The 18,651-nt window shown below is 39.2% G+C and overlaps 1 protein-coding gene across 1 annotated transcript in view; it reads left to right on the forward strand.

Moving 5' to 3' along the window:
- The window catches only part of NARS2 (asparaginyl-tRNA synthetase 2, mitochondrial (putative)), a 117,885-nt gene that overhangs the window by 46,665 nt on the left and 52,569 nt on the right, over positions 1-18,651 (forward strand). Inside the window, exon 6 of the mRNA XM_005882314.2 lies at positions 7,328-7,422. Coding sequence (XP_005882376.1) covers positions 7,328-7,422 — 95 coding nt within the window. The remainder of the gene's footprint in view (positions 1-7,327; positions 7,423-18,651) is intronic.

The following is an 18,651-nucleotide window of genomic DNA, read 5'->3' on the forward strand; positions in this document are numbered from 1 at the left end:
TGCACATCCCCCACTGTGGATGTGCCCGCAACCAAGGTACATGCCCTTGACCGGAATCGAACCCGGGACCCTTCAGTCCGCAGGCCGACGCTCTATCCACTGAGCCAAACCGGTTTCGGCTATAAATTAGGTGTTTATTGGCATGGGTAGAAGGGAGATAGACTCATAATAGTCACTTCATTTACTTCTCTGAAGAAAATGAAAACTTTTCTCTAAGCTACTTTAAACTTAACCATATATTCAAAATATATCATCTACATTTTGTATTTTTAAAAATTCTTATAGGCATTAAGATGATTGGTGATATTAAAGAAAAACCATAGTAAACATCCATTTACAGCTTTACGTGGAAAACTAATAGAAAACTACTTCTAGGCACTATAGTAATGAAAGTTAACATGAGAAATAACTTCTTTCTGTTGTACTACCTGCTTGTCAGCACCTGTGCTTGAAAGCAAACATAACACTAACGGTGCACATGTAGACCAGCACAGCCAGGACTCTCCGCCAGCAGGATTTATGGCTCCGTGTGCCACAGGAGCTTACGGTGCTATCCTTGCATGTTCATTAGACTTTGTCTCCCCTGATCCCGATTGCTGACCCCTCTGCTCACACTTCCCTCACTCTTCTATTCAACAGGCACTTGTGGAACAATTACTTGTCTCTAGCACTGGGCTAGTTGCTTAGCATACCGAGATGTGTACTAGTAAACTTGATCTCAAAGAACTCCGTATCCTTTGGCCTTCTCTTCTGTTGGCCTGCCCCAACTATTTTCATTTTAAGTAGTGCAGTGATAGACTTTTGTAACTATCCAAGATCTTCCTGATATTTAACTTTGTTTCATACTTTGTTCCTGGCTTTTTTATTTTTCTCTTGGTGCTGATCTGATCAAAGAAATCCATGCTACTATAGGACAAAAGATAAAACCCTTACGGTTTATGTGTTAAAGAATATACAGGAAATAAAACCAGTATACTGTTTACTTTGAGTAATTGCTGGCGATATCTCAGAATCCAACCTTTTTTAAAAATTGATTTTAGAGAGAGGAAAAGACAGACAGATATCAGTGTAAGAGAGAAGCTTTGATCTGTTGCCTCCAGTACACACCCCAACGAGAGATCGAACCTGCAACTTGGGTATGTGCCCTGACTGGGAATTGAACCCGCACTTTTCGGCATATAGGACAATGCTCCAACCAACTGAGCAACACTGGCCAGGGCAGAATCCAACTTTTTTAAAAACGCTATTTTAAATTTATTTTTTAATAGATAATGTAGTTCATAGTTCAAAAGAAAGTTTTTAACAGTACAGAAGGATTCCATCCTAATTTTGTTCCCCAGTGATCTAGTTTTCCTCCCCAGAATCAACCATTGTTAACTCTTCTTGTGACTCCTGAAAATATTGTGTGGCAGTATCACATTGAAGCTAGGGATAGAGGTTCTAGAGCCAGACCACTTTGTTCATGTTCTGTGTCACGTTAGGCAAGTTTAGTTATTAACCTCTGTGTCTCAGCTTCTTCCTCTATAAGTGGGGCTACTAATACTTACCTCATTGGGTAGCTTGTAAACTCCTTAGCACAGTGCATGGCACATAGTGAGTGTTTAGTGTATATTGGCTGTAGTTGTTTTTGTAGAAATATGTGTATCTGAAAATATATATATATGTATATATATATCTTTATTGTTGAAAGTATTATAAATGTCCCTCTTTTTTCCCCCATTGACTCCCTCCACCCTCCCCATCCTCCCCCAGGCTTTTGCCACATTATTGTCTGTGTTTATGGGTTATGCATATATGCATACAAGTTCTTTGATTAATCTCTCCCCACCTACCCTACCCATCCCCGCCTTCTCTCTGAAATTTGTCAGTCTGTTCCATGCTTCTGTGTTTCTGGATCTGTTTTGTTCACCAGTTTATTTTGTTCATTAGATTCCATATATGAATGAGATAATGTGATACTTGTCTTTCTCTGACTGGCTTATTTTGCTTAGCATAATACTCCAGGTCCCTCCATGCTGTCTCAAAGTGTAAGAGATTCTTCTTTTTTACTGCTACTTAGTATTCCATGGTGTAAATGTACCACATCTTTTTAGAATGTAAATTTTTTTAACCTCAGGAATATAGAGTTGAGATAAACATATTTTCATTCATAGCATACTGTTGTTACTGGTCTTTGCAAGGCCCTTCTTTCTCATGAGTCTACAGCTCATTTCAGTGGTCCTGATCTGAATTGGGCTTGGTCATTTGATGGGTTGGTTGGGAACTGGCTGGTCTATGATGGCCTCATGAGATGACCCTTCTCCGAATATTCCTCAAATTCCTTTATTATGCTAATCAGGGCATGATCTCTGTGGTGGAATAGTTCAGGAAAGAATGTGAAAATGCACAAGCACTTTTCAAGCCACAATTTTTGTCAATTTTGTTACCATACCCTTGGCCAAAGAAGTCACATGGCCAAGCTCAGAGTTAGTGTGTGATATGCCAAGGGGTGCAGATGTGGAGAGGTGTGGAAAATTGGAGCCATTAATGCCATTAAGCTAATGCAGACCTCTCTAGTAACTACAGTCTTGTATCTGGTGGTTGCCTCCCACACGCTTTCTGACCAGAAGCAAACCGTAACCCAGGTATGTGCCCTTGATGGGGAATTGAACCCAAGACTCTCAGTGCATGGGTCAACAACATTCTAAGCACTGAGCAACACCAGCCAGGGCAAAATGCTTGTTTTAATTTGCATGTCTCTATTCCTAGTGAATTTGAGTGTTTCCTTATACATCTTAGCCATTTGAATATCCCTTTCTGTAAATCTGCTTTTTCTGAAAATCATATTCCTTGACCAGTTGGGGAGCAACTTATTTTCTCATTCTTATTTCCTTGGCAGAAAGTACTTATATATTCTGTCCATTGAGCACTTGTCAGTTTTAGGTGTTGAAATATTTTATTTGTAAATCTGTCATTCTTCTGCTAACTTTGCCTCTATCTGCCGTTATTAAATTTTAATGTAGTCAAATTTGTCAACTTTTCAATTTATCACCATTGGCAAAGTCACAAAGTTGGATGCTTAATTCATATATTTTATTCTTTCTTCCTTACTAACAGAAGTATCTAAGATTTCAAATCTTAAATTTACAATCCTATGTTAGTAGTTTTTACCCTGTCGGATCCTATAATTACTTGTTTATGTATGCTTCTTTAAAATATGAGGTAAAATTCCTGTAACATAAAATTATCTATTTTACAGGGTAAATTTCCATGGCATTTAGTGCATTTACAATGTTATGTGACTACCACCTCTATCAAGTTCCAAAACATTTCCATTACCTCAAAAGAAAACCCCGTGCCCGTTATGTAATCACTTCCCATTTCTCCCCTCAGATCATGGTTCTCACTAACCAGTCTCTATGGATGTATCTGTTCTAGATATTTCATGTAAATAGAATCATACAACATGTGGCCTTTTGTGGCTCTCTTTTACTTAGTATAATGTTTTCAAGATTTATCCATGTTTTAGCATAAGATTTTTATCTGATGTCTGAATATTATTCCATCGTTTAGATATATTACATTTTGTTTATTTATTTGTTGATGGACATATGAGTTTTTTCTACCTTTGGCTATTGGCAACTGTGAGTAGTGCTGTTGTAAGCCTTAATGTACAGTATTTATTTGAGTACCTGGGTTTAATTCTTTTAGGTATATATCTCGGAATAGAATTAGTAAGTTATCAGTTACTAGAGGCCCGGCACACGAAATCATGCACATGTACGGTCCCTAGGCCTGGCCTGTGATCAGGGCCATCTTCCCCAGCTGCCTACAGTCGGCCCCGCCCCCTGCTGCCACCCACCCCGCTTCCCTGTTCGCCATTGGGTGATCAGAGCCTGCCGGCTGGGGAAAGGGACTGAGAGGTGGTCAGTGTATCTCATAGTGACTGGTCCAGTGGTCGTTGTGGTCGTCCTGCCGTCAGGGTCAATTTGCGTATTACCCTTTTATTATATAGGAAGGAATAGAGGCCCAGGGCGAGGGGCCGCAGGCAGTTTGCAGGCCAGCCACACTCCCAATCCGGGTGGGGGTCTCCGCTGGGGGGGCAGGGCCGGCTGGGGCAAGTGGCCATGGGCAGTTTTCAGGCTGGGCACACCCCCGATCAGGTTGGGGTCCCCGCTGGGGGCAGGGCCGGCCGGGGCAAGGAGCCATGGTCATTCTGGTTGTTCTGCCGTTTTGGTCTCTGGACTTTTGTTATATAGGATTCTTTATTTTATAAGGAACCACCAAAATTGTTATACCAAGTAATGCACCATTTTACATTTCTAGTTTCATTCTATCCTAGTCAAAAAAAGATAATTTGTATGATTTCAATCGTTTAAACTTATTGAAACTTGTACTCTGTCCTAGTATGTGGTCTACCCTGGACAGTCAAGTTCCATGTGCACTTGAGAAGAGTGTGCAGCCTGCTGTTGTTAGGTGGAGTCTACCATTTTAAAGTTTCCTCTTGATTCAGCATTTGTTTGGTTACTATAAACCTTTGACTATTTGAGTTCCTATAGTTGATTCTGATAGTTTTAACTGATCATTTTGGGTTTTTTCTGTGGAGGGATAGACCTTCAGAACTACCTATCCTACCATTTTTGCTGGCACGACTCTCAGCAAGTATTTCTTTTTTTTTTTTAATGTTTATATGAAATGCATTTTTTTTGTCTAAAGTTTTACATATGTCTCCTTTTTCCCCAATTGACCCCCCCTCCCCAGCCATTTCCCCCCCAGGCAAGCCCCCACCACCCCAGTGTCTGTGTCCATTGGTTATGCTAATATGCATGCATATAAGTCCTTTAGTTGCTCTCTAACCCCCCCTCACCCCTATCATTTGTCTCTAGATCAATCTATTCTTGTTCATAAAATTATGTTGATCATTATATCCCACATATGAGTGAGATCATGTGATATTTATCTTTCTCCTACTGGCTTATTTCATCTTTCTCCTACTGGCTTATTAGCATAGAGCAATTACTTCTTAAAACAAATGTTTTATCATTTCCCTTTAATATCCTGAAATAAAATATATTGGTAATATAACTTAATACACACAGTTTTTTAAAAATCAATGTAATACATTAATTGTAATATAAATGAGAAATAAAGGAAGCAATTCATAAAAAAGCAGTATGAATTTCAGTATGTAAAATATTACACATGACACTGGAAGGCATAATGAAGTACCGATGTGTTTGTATCTATTTAAATATAAGTTAGCCTTGGCTGGTGTGGCTCAGTTGGTTAGGCGTTGTCCTGTGCACCAAGAGGTTGCCAGTTCGATTCCAGGTCAAGGCACATGCCCGGTTGCAGGCTCGATCCCCGGTAGGAGGTGTGCAGGAGGCAGCTGATCTCACATTGGTGTCTGTCTGTTTCTCACTGTCTCTCCCTCCCTAGTCTCCCTCTCCCTCTCAAAAAAAGGTTAATAAATATGTTAGATTTAAGAGATGTAAAAAGATCAGATTCCATTTTGTACAAATGCTAATAATGAAAGGCTAAAATCTAGTCATAAAAAACTAGACTTTTTGTATCTACAATAAAAGAGAAATTGTAATAAAATTTCAATACAAATTATAGGCTAAAGAGATGAAGGAAAGGAGAAAGTATAATCTATACTTTCTCATATAATATAGCCTTATTTGAAAAATAATTATTAGTAAATAGTGAAGAAATATCAGAGAACATATCTTTTTTTGAAATTCTAACACATGTTAGGTCAAATAGTTTAGTTTTGAGTATTTAAGTCCTTAGAAACAATATTCTTTCAGTGATGATGGGATTTAAAGATGGATTTTTAAAAAGCAACAATAGCCCTAGCTGGTTTGGTTCAGTGGATAGAGCATCAGCCTGCAGACTGAAGAGTCCCAGGTTTGATTCTGGTCAAGGGCACGTACCTCGGTTACAGGCTCAGGTGGAGGTGAGTGTGGGAGGCAACCAATTGATGTGTCTCTTTCACATTGATGTTTCTCTCTCTGTGTCTCTCCCCCTCCCTTCCACTCTCTCTAAAAAAAATTTTTTTTAAAAATCAATGGAAAAATGTTCTTAAATGAGGATTAATAACAACAACAAATAGGATACTGGAAACCTATATAATTTTATTAATGAATGTCACCTCCATAAATTTAATAAAAAAATAAACTGATAAATATTAGAAAAAATATATAAAATTTGGTACATTTAATATCATTATGTAATCATTATTTAAAAAGCAATGACAGGACATTTAAAACCAATATCAAAGTAGGATTGAAAAATAATAGGCAGCTACAGAATAAGAGAATTATTTCAATTGGTAATTTTTATACTAGATTTCTCATTAATATACATTCATACCTATACATGATATGTAACATGATATGTAGTATTTTTAGAACAACCAGTGGGATTGAATAAGATACCTTCATTCCATGTGTTTCTATAATTCTCTTCAAAGGAGTCTTCCATCCTCTATTGTATATTTAAAATTGACTTTGTTACTTTTATAGTAACTGCACCATTGCAATAAAACATTTTCAAATAAATGCACAACTTGAAATACAAAGGTTGATAAATTAGTTAGAATTGTGTTAGAATTTTTTCTTTCCAAAAAATTAGGTATAATAGTCATCACTTGATCCAGAAGCTTTGTTGATTATACTATTTAAATTGTGTTTGAACTCTAAATAATTTTTTTACCTTGACTGTTATAAATATTGGCTAGCTTGTTAGCTACCCATTTCAAATGGAATAATGACCCTAAATATTTTTAAATCTAATTATTTATCATGTCTTTTAAAGATAGGGTTCTGCTCTTCTTACCTCCAAGTAGTGGAGAAAATTAAATGAAATAATGTGTTTAAAAGTTTATAATGTGTTTATTAAAATCTGTATTAAGAGCATTATTATTAATAACTTAATAACAGTTCTAGAGACCATCCCCTTAAAAAATTAAATCTTAATCATGGGTCAAAATTTTAAGAGATTCTATAATTATTCATATTTAAAAATTTTAATTCAGAATCTCTTGCCTTGGTTTGCCCCTCAATCAGAAACACTTCAGGAGAAGTTTATTTTGTGACAAAAGTACTTTGTCCTTTGGTTGTTGTATGTTTTGAAAATATGGAGTAAACTTCATTGACTTAAGCATTTCCCAAGCAGACATTTTCTCTGTTAGGTATGTACTGAGAATGGTTTTTATTTTTATGAGCATGACCTTGCCTTACATTGTTTAATTGTGTTATAATTTTTAGTTGTGGCACATATGTAAGTGTGAAAATCAGAGCAAAGCATGTAATAGCTTTTTGTGGCTTATGTTTTTCATTTGCAGCCTTCAAGCAAAGCAAAGGTACCTGAAGAGAATTTCTTTGATGTTCCTGCTTTCTTAACTGTCTCGGGACAACTTCACCTAGAAGTGATGTCAGGGTACAGAATTTTCTTTTCGCTTTTCTTTTAATGGACTACTGATTATGGGTTGGGTGGGAGTGAAATAATGCTTTCTTTCCCAATGTTAAAATCTAAAACTTGAAATCACTCCACTTGGATTCACCAAAAGTACATTTGGAATGACATGACAAATGTCATGTTTGTTTTTTTAGTAAGTTTCTTCAAAAAAAAAATCACGTTAGTCTAGACTTTTGTTTTTAGTGAAAAATGTAGCACTAGATATATGAAGTTGTGATTTTTTTAAATTTCACCAATCTTTTTTAAAAATAGTGAAAATTTAAATGTAATTAATCATATTATGAAAATAAAGTTATAATTCCCACCCAAACCAGGAAATAGCCCATTTCATTAAAAAAACAAAGGTACTTGAAACAAATAGAAGAAAAATATTTTTAATAATTGGTTTACATAAGGAAGTTAACCCACAAAACCATTATGAGAGACATGTGACAAATTAGAAAGTCTTAGAAGGGCAGGTCATATTAATTTTAGCGATTCTCAAATCTCTGGAAAATCACTATACTCCTTTTGGCCCAACTTTCCTTTTCCTTAAAATGGAATTGGACAGAAAGATTTTTAAAGTTCTATCTAAGTCTTATATTCTGTGATTCTGTGAGTAATTTCTTAATGCTAATTCAACAAGTACTGAGTTTCTTTTAGATATCTTTGTTTTCTCATATAGAGCTTGAGGCTCAAAAATATCTTGAAGAGCCTGGCCAGTGTGGTTCAATGGTTGAACATCAACCATTGAATCAAGAGATCACGGTTCAATTCCAGGTCAGGGCACATGCTGGGTTTCAGGCACAATCGCCAGTAGGGAGCATGTAGGAGGCAGCTGGTCAATGATTCTCTCTTATTGATGTTTCTATCCCTCCCTCCTTCTCTCTGAAATCAATAAAAACATATTTTTTAAAAAAAAATCTCTTGAAGCCCTAGTTGGTTTGGTTCAGTGGATAGAGCCTTGGCCCGCGGACTGAAGAAATGGCTCCAGTGAAAACAAGGGACTCTTTATGTGTTTCCCATTGTTCTTAAAATGTACAGGTGGGGAAACTCAGGGGATATATAATAGATTAGTGTTCATGTTTATCTTGTTATATACTTTATTGTCAAGATGGAAAGTGGTGGAATAAAGATGGTCTTGAAAATAACATGTACTTTACTTAGATTCTTTTCTGATTTATCTTTGAGGCAGAAACAATTCAAATAATCAAATAATAGACAATATTATTAGAATACTGTACAGAAAAACTATCATCATATGGCCCCATAAGATTGTAGGATCTGCAGAGCTGTATGTGGGAAAGGCCTTGTCAGGAATGTCATGGAAAGTAACTTAACACCTGTCAAAGTGTAATTTTTTGAAATTTTAATTTTTTTTTTTAAATATATTTTATTGATTTTTTACAGAGAGGAAGGGAGAGGAATAGAGAGTTAGAAACATCGATGAGAGAGAAACATCGATCAGCTGCCTCCTGCACATCTCCTACTGGGGATGTGCCCGCAACCCAGGTACATGCCCTTGACCGGAATCGAACCCGGGACCTTTCAGTCCGCAGGCTGACGCTCTATCCACTGAGCCAAACCGGTTTCGGCTGAAATTTTAATTTTTTAAATTTTATTTTCATTACCACCACCCTCTTTAGCAACCATCAGCCAAAATATAAAGAACATCTATAAGTCTGATTCTGTTTTGTTTATTTGTTTTGTGTGTTTTTTAGATTCCATGTATAAGTGAAATTATACAGTATTTGTCTTTCAAATTTTGACTTATTTCACTTACAAGCATAGTATCCTCTAGGTTTGGCCATGTTGTCCTAAAAGGCAATATTTCATTCTTTTTTATTGCTGAGTAATATTTCATTGTGTACATTAATAGTATATACCACCTCTTGTTTATCCATTCATCTCTGGATGGACAACTATGTTGCTTCCATATCTTGGCTATTACTAGTAATGCTGCAATGAACATAGGGGTACAAATATCTTTTCAAATTAGTGTTTTGTTTTCTTTGGATAAATACCCATCTGTGTAATTGCTGGGTCTAATGACAGGTCTGTTTTTAATTTTTCAAGGAATCTCCATACTGTTTTCCATAGTAGCTGCACTAATTTACAGCCCTACCAACAGTGTCCAAGGGTTCCCTTTCTAACAATTGTTGCTTGTTGATTTATTGATGATAGCCATTCTGACAGATGTGAGGTTATATCTCATTGTGGTTTTAGTTTGCATTTCTTGATGACTAGTGATGTTGAGCATCTTTTCATATCTATTGGTCATCTGTATCTTCTCTTTGGAGAAATGTCTATTCAGTTCCTCTGCCTATTTTTTAATCAGATCATCTCATTTTTATTGTTGCTTTGGGCGTGGATTCTTTTGTGTGTGTTAGCTGTATGAGTTCTTTATATATTTTGGATATTAACTGCTCATCAGATGTATCATTGGTGAATATCTTCTCCCATTTAGTAGGATGTTTTTTTGTTTTGTTGATGGTTTCTTTCACTGTGCAGAATCTTTTTAGTTTGATGTAGTCCCATTTGTTTATTTTTCTTTTGTTTTCTTTGCTCAAGAAGACATATCCAAAAAGTTATTGCTAAGAGTGATGTCAGAGGGTTTACTGCCTGTGTTTTCTTTCAGGAGTTTTGTGGTTTCAGATCTCACATTTAAGTCTTTATTTTGAGTTTATTTTTGTATGTCAAAGAAAGTGGTCCAATTTCATTTTTTTCATGTATCTGTCCAGTTTTCCCAGCATCACTTATTGAAAATACTGTCTTTACTTCATTATTTATCCTTGCCTTCAGTAATTGACCATTTTCTTATGCCTGCCAAATTATACTTTTAAAAAATAAAATAGTACTCATTTATAATAATAAAAGCATAATATGCTAATTAGACTGGACATCCTTCCGGACATCCTTCCAGACGAAGCTGGGCTGCGAGGGAAGCCCGGGTCCCGGGTGCCAGCCAGCGGCTGGAGGGAAGCCCGGGTCCCGGGTGCCAGAGTGAAGTTGGTGCTGGCAGCCAGGGGAAGGAAGGCCTACTCTTGTATGAATTTTGTGCATCGGGCCTCTAGTATAAATATAAAGTTAATATGTATCAAATGTTTTATTCAATTTATTAATTACTGAGGAAAAAAGTAAAATAGTAAAGCTAGTTCAAAGAGCACTTGAAGAGTTGTGTATTCATAGATAATTTAATAAAGGAATTTTAAAAATAAGATTGCCTGGTTAGTTACAAACTGGCTAATATCCCACAGACCAATAAACCCTGACCTTTGGAAGTTTGTCTTATACCTGACGGAAATGATTTACAACTTTACTGGACAAAATCTATAAGTTAACTTAAAACTTTAGTTAATCTGGATATTTAGTTCAATCTATATATATAAAAGCCTAAGCGGCAGTTATGGCAGACTGACTGGTCAGCCAGTCACTGTGATGCACACTGACCACCAGGAGGCAGACGTTCAATGCAGGAGCTTCCCCCTGGTTGTCAGTGTGCTCCCACAGCCAACCTCCCACAACCCCCCCCCTCCCCCCGCCGCAGTCCCTCTCCCCTGCCAGCCAGCCCCACCTGCCCCCCGATAGGCCCCAATCAATGGCCAGGCCAAGGGACCCTACCCATGCACAAATTTGTGCACCAGACCTCTAGTCCTATCTAATAAAGAGGGAATATACTAATTGACCCTCACTCCATCACAAAGATGGTGGCACCCACAGCCAGTAAGGAGTGAATATGCTAATTGACTGCCACACCCTCAAAGATGGCAGCCCCCACAGCCACAAGATGGTGGCGCCCAGTCCCCTCAGCCCTGCCAGGGCGGCAGGCACATGACAAGGCCGGGCCCGTCCATAGGCAGGCCCGGCCTTGCCGCACGCCTACCTCTGGAGTCCCCCAGTCCCCTCAGCCCCCCAGCCACCCATGGCCGACCCAAGGCACAGGTAACCAGGGCTGGCTGAGGCTTGCGCTGCCAGCAGTGGCAGTAGCAGAGGTGTGATGGGGGTGTCACCTTCCCCTGATTGCCGGGTCACCTCCCGCCCCTGAGGGCTCCCGGACTGTGAGAGGGGGCAGGCTGGGCTGAGGGACCCCCCCCCCTCCAGTGCATGAATTTTCATGCGCCAGGCCTCTAGTAGTAAATAAAATAATTGAGCAAAGTACTTTCCCCTAAGTAATTAAATAACCTCTGAGTGGGTCTGTGTCCCATTGAAAGGACATGCTGTGCACCTTTTGGCCTTATACCCAAGTTTTGGATAACCTTTCTTAACAGCCTCTCGGTATTCATTTGTTTTATCTATAGAGTTAGAGCAAAGTATCTTCCCCTCAGAAGTGTCATATGCATGAAAGGTGTACATTTATGAAACATTGGTTTCTCTATTATAATATCACTAGTGGATTAAATATGTTCCCTCTTTCCCAGTAAAGTGTAGTGAACCACAGAACACAGTGTACAGTGAAACTTGACAGAAGATTAAATTGGCAGAATGAGGTTTTGTATTTTTTAATGTATTATGGACTATTTCTAATAATGTCAGTCAAATGTTCCTAGTTTAATATGCATAGTTCTAGGACTATTAATATACAGTACATCATGTCTCAGATTAATGCATGATTTAGTCTCCAATAAGAAATTGTTAGTTTTCTTTCCCTCAGCTTTGTTTTTAAATTTTATTTAACAGACTTTTAAAATGGAATAAATGGTAGTTAAATTTAGAAGGTTAACATTTTCCAAAAGGATATCTATGTCGGTTTAGTGGGTTTATGGCTCCATTTTAAAGGTTAATTTTGTTGTTTTTAAATAAGAATTTCTATTTTTGAACAATTTTTAAATATAGGAAAGTTGCAAAGATAGTGCAGACTTTTTTTATACCTCTCGCCCAGTTTCCCCCATTGGTAACCTCTTATATTGCCAGAGTGCATTTGACAAACCTGAGAATCCAGTGTTAGTACATTACTATTAACTAATCTGTAATTCACCAATTTCCCATCAATGCCTTTTTTCATTTCCAGGATCCAATTCTGGCTCCCACATTACATTTAGTTGTCACGTTTCCCCCCTCTCTTCTAGTTTGTAACAGTTTCTAAATCATAACTTGCTCAGTAAAGAAATTCAAAATTAAAACTATACATATGGACCCTGGCAGTAAACTGAGGGTTAATGATGATTCAACCAAACAACAATCTACTGTACAGCCATTAAAACTGATGATAAAACTTTACATCATGTTGTTAAAAGAAGCACAAAAAAAGTGATTATGAAAAAGAAAGTAGATGTAATTTCAGTTTTTTACAATATGTGTGTATGTATAAGTAGGAAAAAGTCTAGAAAAATCACCATTATTTAACTTGTAAGCAATGGCTAACTCTACTAATTTTTATTTTCTTTCTTAAACTTGTCTTTCTTTCAGATATGAAAAACTAGTGTTTATTACTTTTATAATGAGAAAAAATTAGCTACATGTATTTCCATTTGGGGCAAGGAGTGTGGAATCAGTTCAGACTTTGAGTTAATTTCATTCCAGGTTGATTAACTGGTTGCTTTGTGCTTGATGTGAGCAATTCTGAACTCATCCCCTTGGGTTATCTCATCTGATAACCCAGATGCTGAGCTCAGAAGCCAAACAATACTCATACTCAGGATGCCCATCCTAGTCCGTGCTTGTGGTCAGAATGTCAGCATGTGAACCTGAGTCAAACTGAGGTACCCTTGTAACTGGGTGTGAAACTGTCTTCCTGTCCCATATGACTTTTGCATCCTTCACCCACTTGATATTTAGATGTTTATCTGAGCTTTGTTCATTTATACTCATTGATTTTCAAAATCTTTCTGACTGTGGCTATTTTATCCATGCCATGCATTTTCATGTACTTCTGTGTTTCCGATGTTCCTCCCTATAACATTAGACGCCTTTTTCCATAACTCATTCCTCAAGGCTCAGCTGAAATATTACCTGCTTCTTGACTCCTTCCTTTTTTTTCCTCTCAATAGAAATTATTTTTCTCTTTTTCTGTTCTCTATAGTACTTACCTACTTCCTGTCCTAAAGGCAAAAGAGTTCCTCTTGTTTTTAACAGTTAGCCAGTTTGTAGTTCTTTTCATATATGTCTGTCATAGATTATAAATATTCTAAATAGCTATATCTACTAAGAATATTCAGTAATATCATTAAATTGATTTGTAAAGCACAAATTATCATTCTTCTAAAATTTTGCTTTGCCTTTTCTACTCTAAAGTTGAGCTCACAACAGGAGTTAAGTAAAGGTTAATCACTCCTTTTGCTTTATTTCTTAGAAATGATATCACCATGAAATTTTGAGAGCTGTAATTATCTTCTTGTTTCCTGAATGTGTGTGAATAATAATGGTTCTTTATGCTGTTTTCTTGAAGGTGGGACCTTGAAAACACAGAGGTTTCTTTTAGTGTATTGTTTATGTTAAAATTTAACCCTATTTAGATAGAAATATGAATTAACAGACTGCTGGTATGACTCAGGAACTTTATTCATTGTCACCTTACCAATTTCATTATTTATATGATATAGGCAGGAGACTAACATCTCAGGCAAATTGAGCAGCAAGTGTGGAGGCTTTTTAGTAGGAATATTTAGCTTACTTGGTAGACAATACAGAGAAGGTGAATATTTAGATCAAACAAGGGTTGGGTATTGCCAAGTGAATCTGTTGGAAGCAGATAGGTACAGAAGGTTATAAGGATAGATCAAGGAATCTATGCTTTGGCCAGGAGCAAAGTGAGGAAGTAGTAGTAAAGGGTGATGATGGAAAAAGTGGTGAAGTTAAAGAATTGGAGGTCTTAATGAGGAATGAGATTTTTGGCATGGAAATACTAGAGTAAAAAACCTAGATGAATAGAAGATGATGGTAAAGAATACTGTTGTGCCCTCGCCGGTTTGGCTCAGTGGATAGAGCTCGACCTGTGGACTGAGGGTTCCCGGGTTCAATTCTGGTCGGGGGCGCTTACCTGGGTTGCAGGCTCGATCCCCAGTGCGGGGCGTGCAGGGGACAGCTGATCCATTATTCTCTCATTGATGTTTCTCTCTCCCTCCCTCTTACTTCCTCTCTGAAATAAAAAATAAAAATAAAAATACCGTTGTGAAGTTTATGTGGCTAACATGGAATCTCTGCTCAGCTTCCACCTGTCTTTTCCAGTTGGCTATTGTATAACCACCTCAACATGTTCAAAACTAAATTCATCATCTTGGTCTCTAAATCTGTTTATATTCCTTCTCAACTCCCTATGTAGGAAATGCACTATCATCCTTTTATCAAAGCAGCTATGTGGATATCATTCCAAATTCTTTTTACACACCCTTTGCATTTCTTCAGTCATTTGCTTCCTCTTCCCTTTGTTTCAGCTATCCAAAACTGCTTAAAATATTCTAATCACATCATCCTGTTTCACATTTTTGTGGTCTTTTGCATGTGTTGTCTTTTTACCTAGAATGTCTTTCCCGTACCTTTGTCTGGCTAACCCCTGCCCATCAATCTAAACTCAGCTTAAAAATGATCTCACCCAGAATCCACACCAGCAGCACGTCTTTCTTGTTAAATGCCCTTCTTCTACCATATATGTCCAGGTTGCTTTATCTATTTTGGAATCATGGATTTTTTTTTTCTTTCTATAGCGTAGATTCTCAGCTTTTGAATTTAAGGAATTTTATTTAGTTTTGTAAATCTGTTACTTAATACAGAATAAATACTTAAACACCTAGAAATGGGTTTCTATCCTATTTTTAAAAAATATTGACATTCTCTGGGGGTTTTGGGGTGGTTTTTGGTTTGTTTGTTTGCTTTGCTTATCTTCCATTAGCCTGTAAATTCCTCAAACTGTATTTTGTTCCTCTTTATCTTCTTAGTTTCAATTACTACCACATGACTGATTCAGAACTCAGAAATCAATCTCAATTCAATTAAGTATTTGTTGAGAGCCAACTGTGTACCAAACACTAGGTTAGGTGCTGGGATACAGAGATGAACAAGACAGATAAGATCCCAACCTTCATGACTCTAATGAGCAAAGTAGACAGTAAATAAGAAATTAGAAATGTATTAGCTATTATAAAAAAAAAAAAGATTGTCCTGAGGGCAAGAAGAACATATGGAAGGGAATTTCACCTTGTCTAGGTTGAATTGAATTTAGAGGTAACTTTATCAGTAGAATGGTTACATGAGAGTGCATTTTAAAATGTCATTCATATTTAATGACCACTGGCTGTTATATTTGGTTTGGATTCTATTGCTTTTCTATTCTTGGAACAATAGAAACCCAGTTAGTACTTTTCCTCCCCATTGTTATAGAGCAAACATGTCAAACTCGCAGGCCGTGGGCCGCATGCCTCCGTTATTTGGCCCGTGTTAGCCTTTGAGTTTGACATGCTTGTTATAGAGCATTTCATAGTGTATAATCTTTCAGTTAACCCAGTACATTATCTATGTTTATTTGGCTATGGGATGTCTTTTGGTACTTTCATGTTATGTTTGATACATTATCCTTGAATGAATTATATTTAGCCAAATTATCACAAGCCAGAAAACTCTCTAGTTTCTCTGTCCTGTTCCTTTGTCCGTTTCTAAATAGAATATTTTATTAGACTTTACTAGTATATGAAACAGTTGTGAGTTTATATTCTGTCTGACAAAAGCCAGGATAAGAAGGATCTGTATGTCATGGCTAAAAGAAATGGGTAAAGAAACTGATTATGTTTAGCATAGAGAAGACAAAGGGGAGACATGATTTGATGGTTCAAATCTTTGTGGTGGGCTTCTGTGAGAGCCCTGTGTGCAAATGAGTAAGTGACTTTTTAAGAATAACTTTACTGAGCTCTAACTCACATACCATAAAATTTAAAAATGTTCAATTTAGTAATATTTACTATAGTCAAAAAGTTGTGCAACCATCACCACTATCTAACTCAAAAAGAAATTCCAACCCATTAGCAGTCACTTCCCATCCCCCTCCCTCCCCAGCCCCAGCAAACACCACTGAAATCAGAAACAGTGGGAGTGGGACCCAGCAGTGTGTCATAGCAAACCTACCAGGCATGCTGCTGCAGACCACTGCTTTAGAGAAACACCTCCTATTCCCTGGTTGGTGGGGACATCTGACTTCCAGCCATTCTGGCAGGAGCGAGGGGAGCATTGTCAGTTAGGTATGCAAACTCTCCATGAATCTCCATTTCCCCCATCCCCAGCCTTACCAAGATTCTGTGTTCAGGTCACCTGCTTTCTGCTACAGCATACTCCGTATTTCAAATAGTGGCTTCCAGGCTTTGACACATTGGTCATTACTCAGCCATCTGTTTTCTCAGCCATCTCCACAGATATCTTGAGAACTCTTGTCCACTGAAGGCCCCTTTCCTGTTTTTTTTCTTTTAATCATCTCCTCCTCCTCCTCCTCCTCCTCCTCCTCCTTCTTCTCATTATTATTATTATTATTATTATTATTATTAGAGGCCCAGTGCATGAAATTCATGTAGGAGGAGGGGGGTCCCCTCAGCCCAGCCTGCACCCTCTCCAATCTGGGATCCCTCTCATAATCCGGGACCACTGGCTGATCGCCCCTAACTGTCCCCCTCCTGCCAGCCTGATCACCCCTAACCGCCTCTGCCTGCTGACCCGATTGCCCCTAACTGCCCCTCTGCAGGCCTGGTCACCCCCAACTTCCCCCCTCCCCTGCTGGCCTGTTCGCCCCTAATTCTCCCCCCTCCTCCCGCCGGCCTGGTCATCCCTTACTACCCCCTCCTGCCGACCTGGTCTCCCCCCACCGCCCCCCCCCCCCCCCCCCCCCCCCCCCCCCCCCCCCCCCCCCCCCCAGCCTGCTGTTCAGTCATCTAGTCATCCCTAACTAACCCCCCTGCTGACCTGGTCATCCCACGCAGCCTACTGTTCAGTTGTTTGGTCGTCCCTCACTAACGCCCCTGCTGGTCTTATCACCCCAGGCAGCCTGCTGGTCATTACTGTTATTGTGACAGCGTCTCGGACAATTTGCATATTCCTCTATTATAGTATAGACTAGAGGCCCGTTGCAGGAAGATTCCTGCAAGAATAGGGCTTCCTCAGGCCTATTCCTGCAAGAATAGGGCTTCCTGAGACCAGAGCAAAACAGAGAAGGGAGCGAAGCCCACCTCGGTCCCGCTGCCTTGCTCCCTCCCATCTCCACTGCCTCACTTCCTCCCATGTCTGCTGCTCTGCTCACTCTCTTCTCTGCTGCCTCCCTCCCTCCCATGTCCGCTGCCTCAGCTCCGCTCCCATCTCTGCTGCCTCGGCTCCATTCCCTTCTCTGCCACTTCGCTCCCTTCTACAGTGCTTGGCTTCCTTCTAGGCTGTCTTCAGTCTTCGCTCCACACCTGTGTATGCAAATTAACCGCCATCTTTGTTGGGTTAATTTGCATATCACTCTGATTGGCTGGTGGGCATAGCAGAGGGATGGTCAATTTGCATGTTTCTCTTTTATTGGTGTAGATTATTTTAAGACTAGAGGCCCGGTGCACAGGATTTGTGCACTGGTGGGGGCGTGGCCTTTGGGGATCGCCCGCTTTGGGAGCGCCACTCATCCCAATCAGCCAAGCAGCTGTGGACCCGCCCTCTGAGCTGCTGCACTGTAGGAGCGCACTGACCACCAGGGAACAGCTCCTGTGTTGAGAGTCTGCCCCCTGGTGGTCAGTGTGCATCATAGCGACTGGTTGACCAGTTGTTCGCTGAGCTTTTATTATATAGGACTAGGGGCCCGGTGCACAAAAATTTGTGCACTGGGGAGGGGGTTCCCTCAGCCCAGCTTGCCCCCTATCACATACTGGGAGCCCTAGGGGATGTCCTACTCCCTGCTCCCTGCTCCCCTTGGGGAGTGGGCCTAAGCCACAGTCTGGCCTCCCTTTGTGGGAGGGGACCGGGCTGATCAAGGGAAGGCACCAGCCCCATCACCCTGCTGTTGCAGCCACTGCCAGTCACCACAGCCACCAAGGTGTTTTCATCAACATGGACTCCAGTCCCTTTACCATGAAAAAATGACAACTTTCTTTAGGCATTTTCAAGAAGTGTCTTTCATTGGATATGACATTTCTTTCTTTCTTTATCCTCACCTGGGGATATGTTTCCGTTGAATTTTAGAGAATGTGGAAGAGAAAGGGAAAGACAGAAACATCAAAGTGAGAGGAACACTTTGATTGGTTGCCTCCTGCATGAGCCCTGACCTGGGCC

Source organism: Myotis brandtii, unplaced genomic scaffold (assembly GCF_000412655.1).
Source record: "Myotis brandtii unplaced genomic scaffold, ASM41265v1 scaffold704, whole genome shotgun sequence".
NCBI lineage: Eukaryota > Metazoa > Chordata > Mammalia > Chiroptera > Vespertilionidae > Myotis > Myotis brandtii.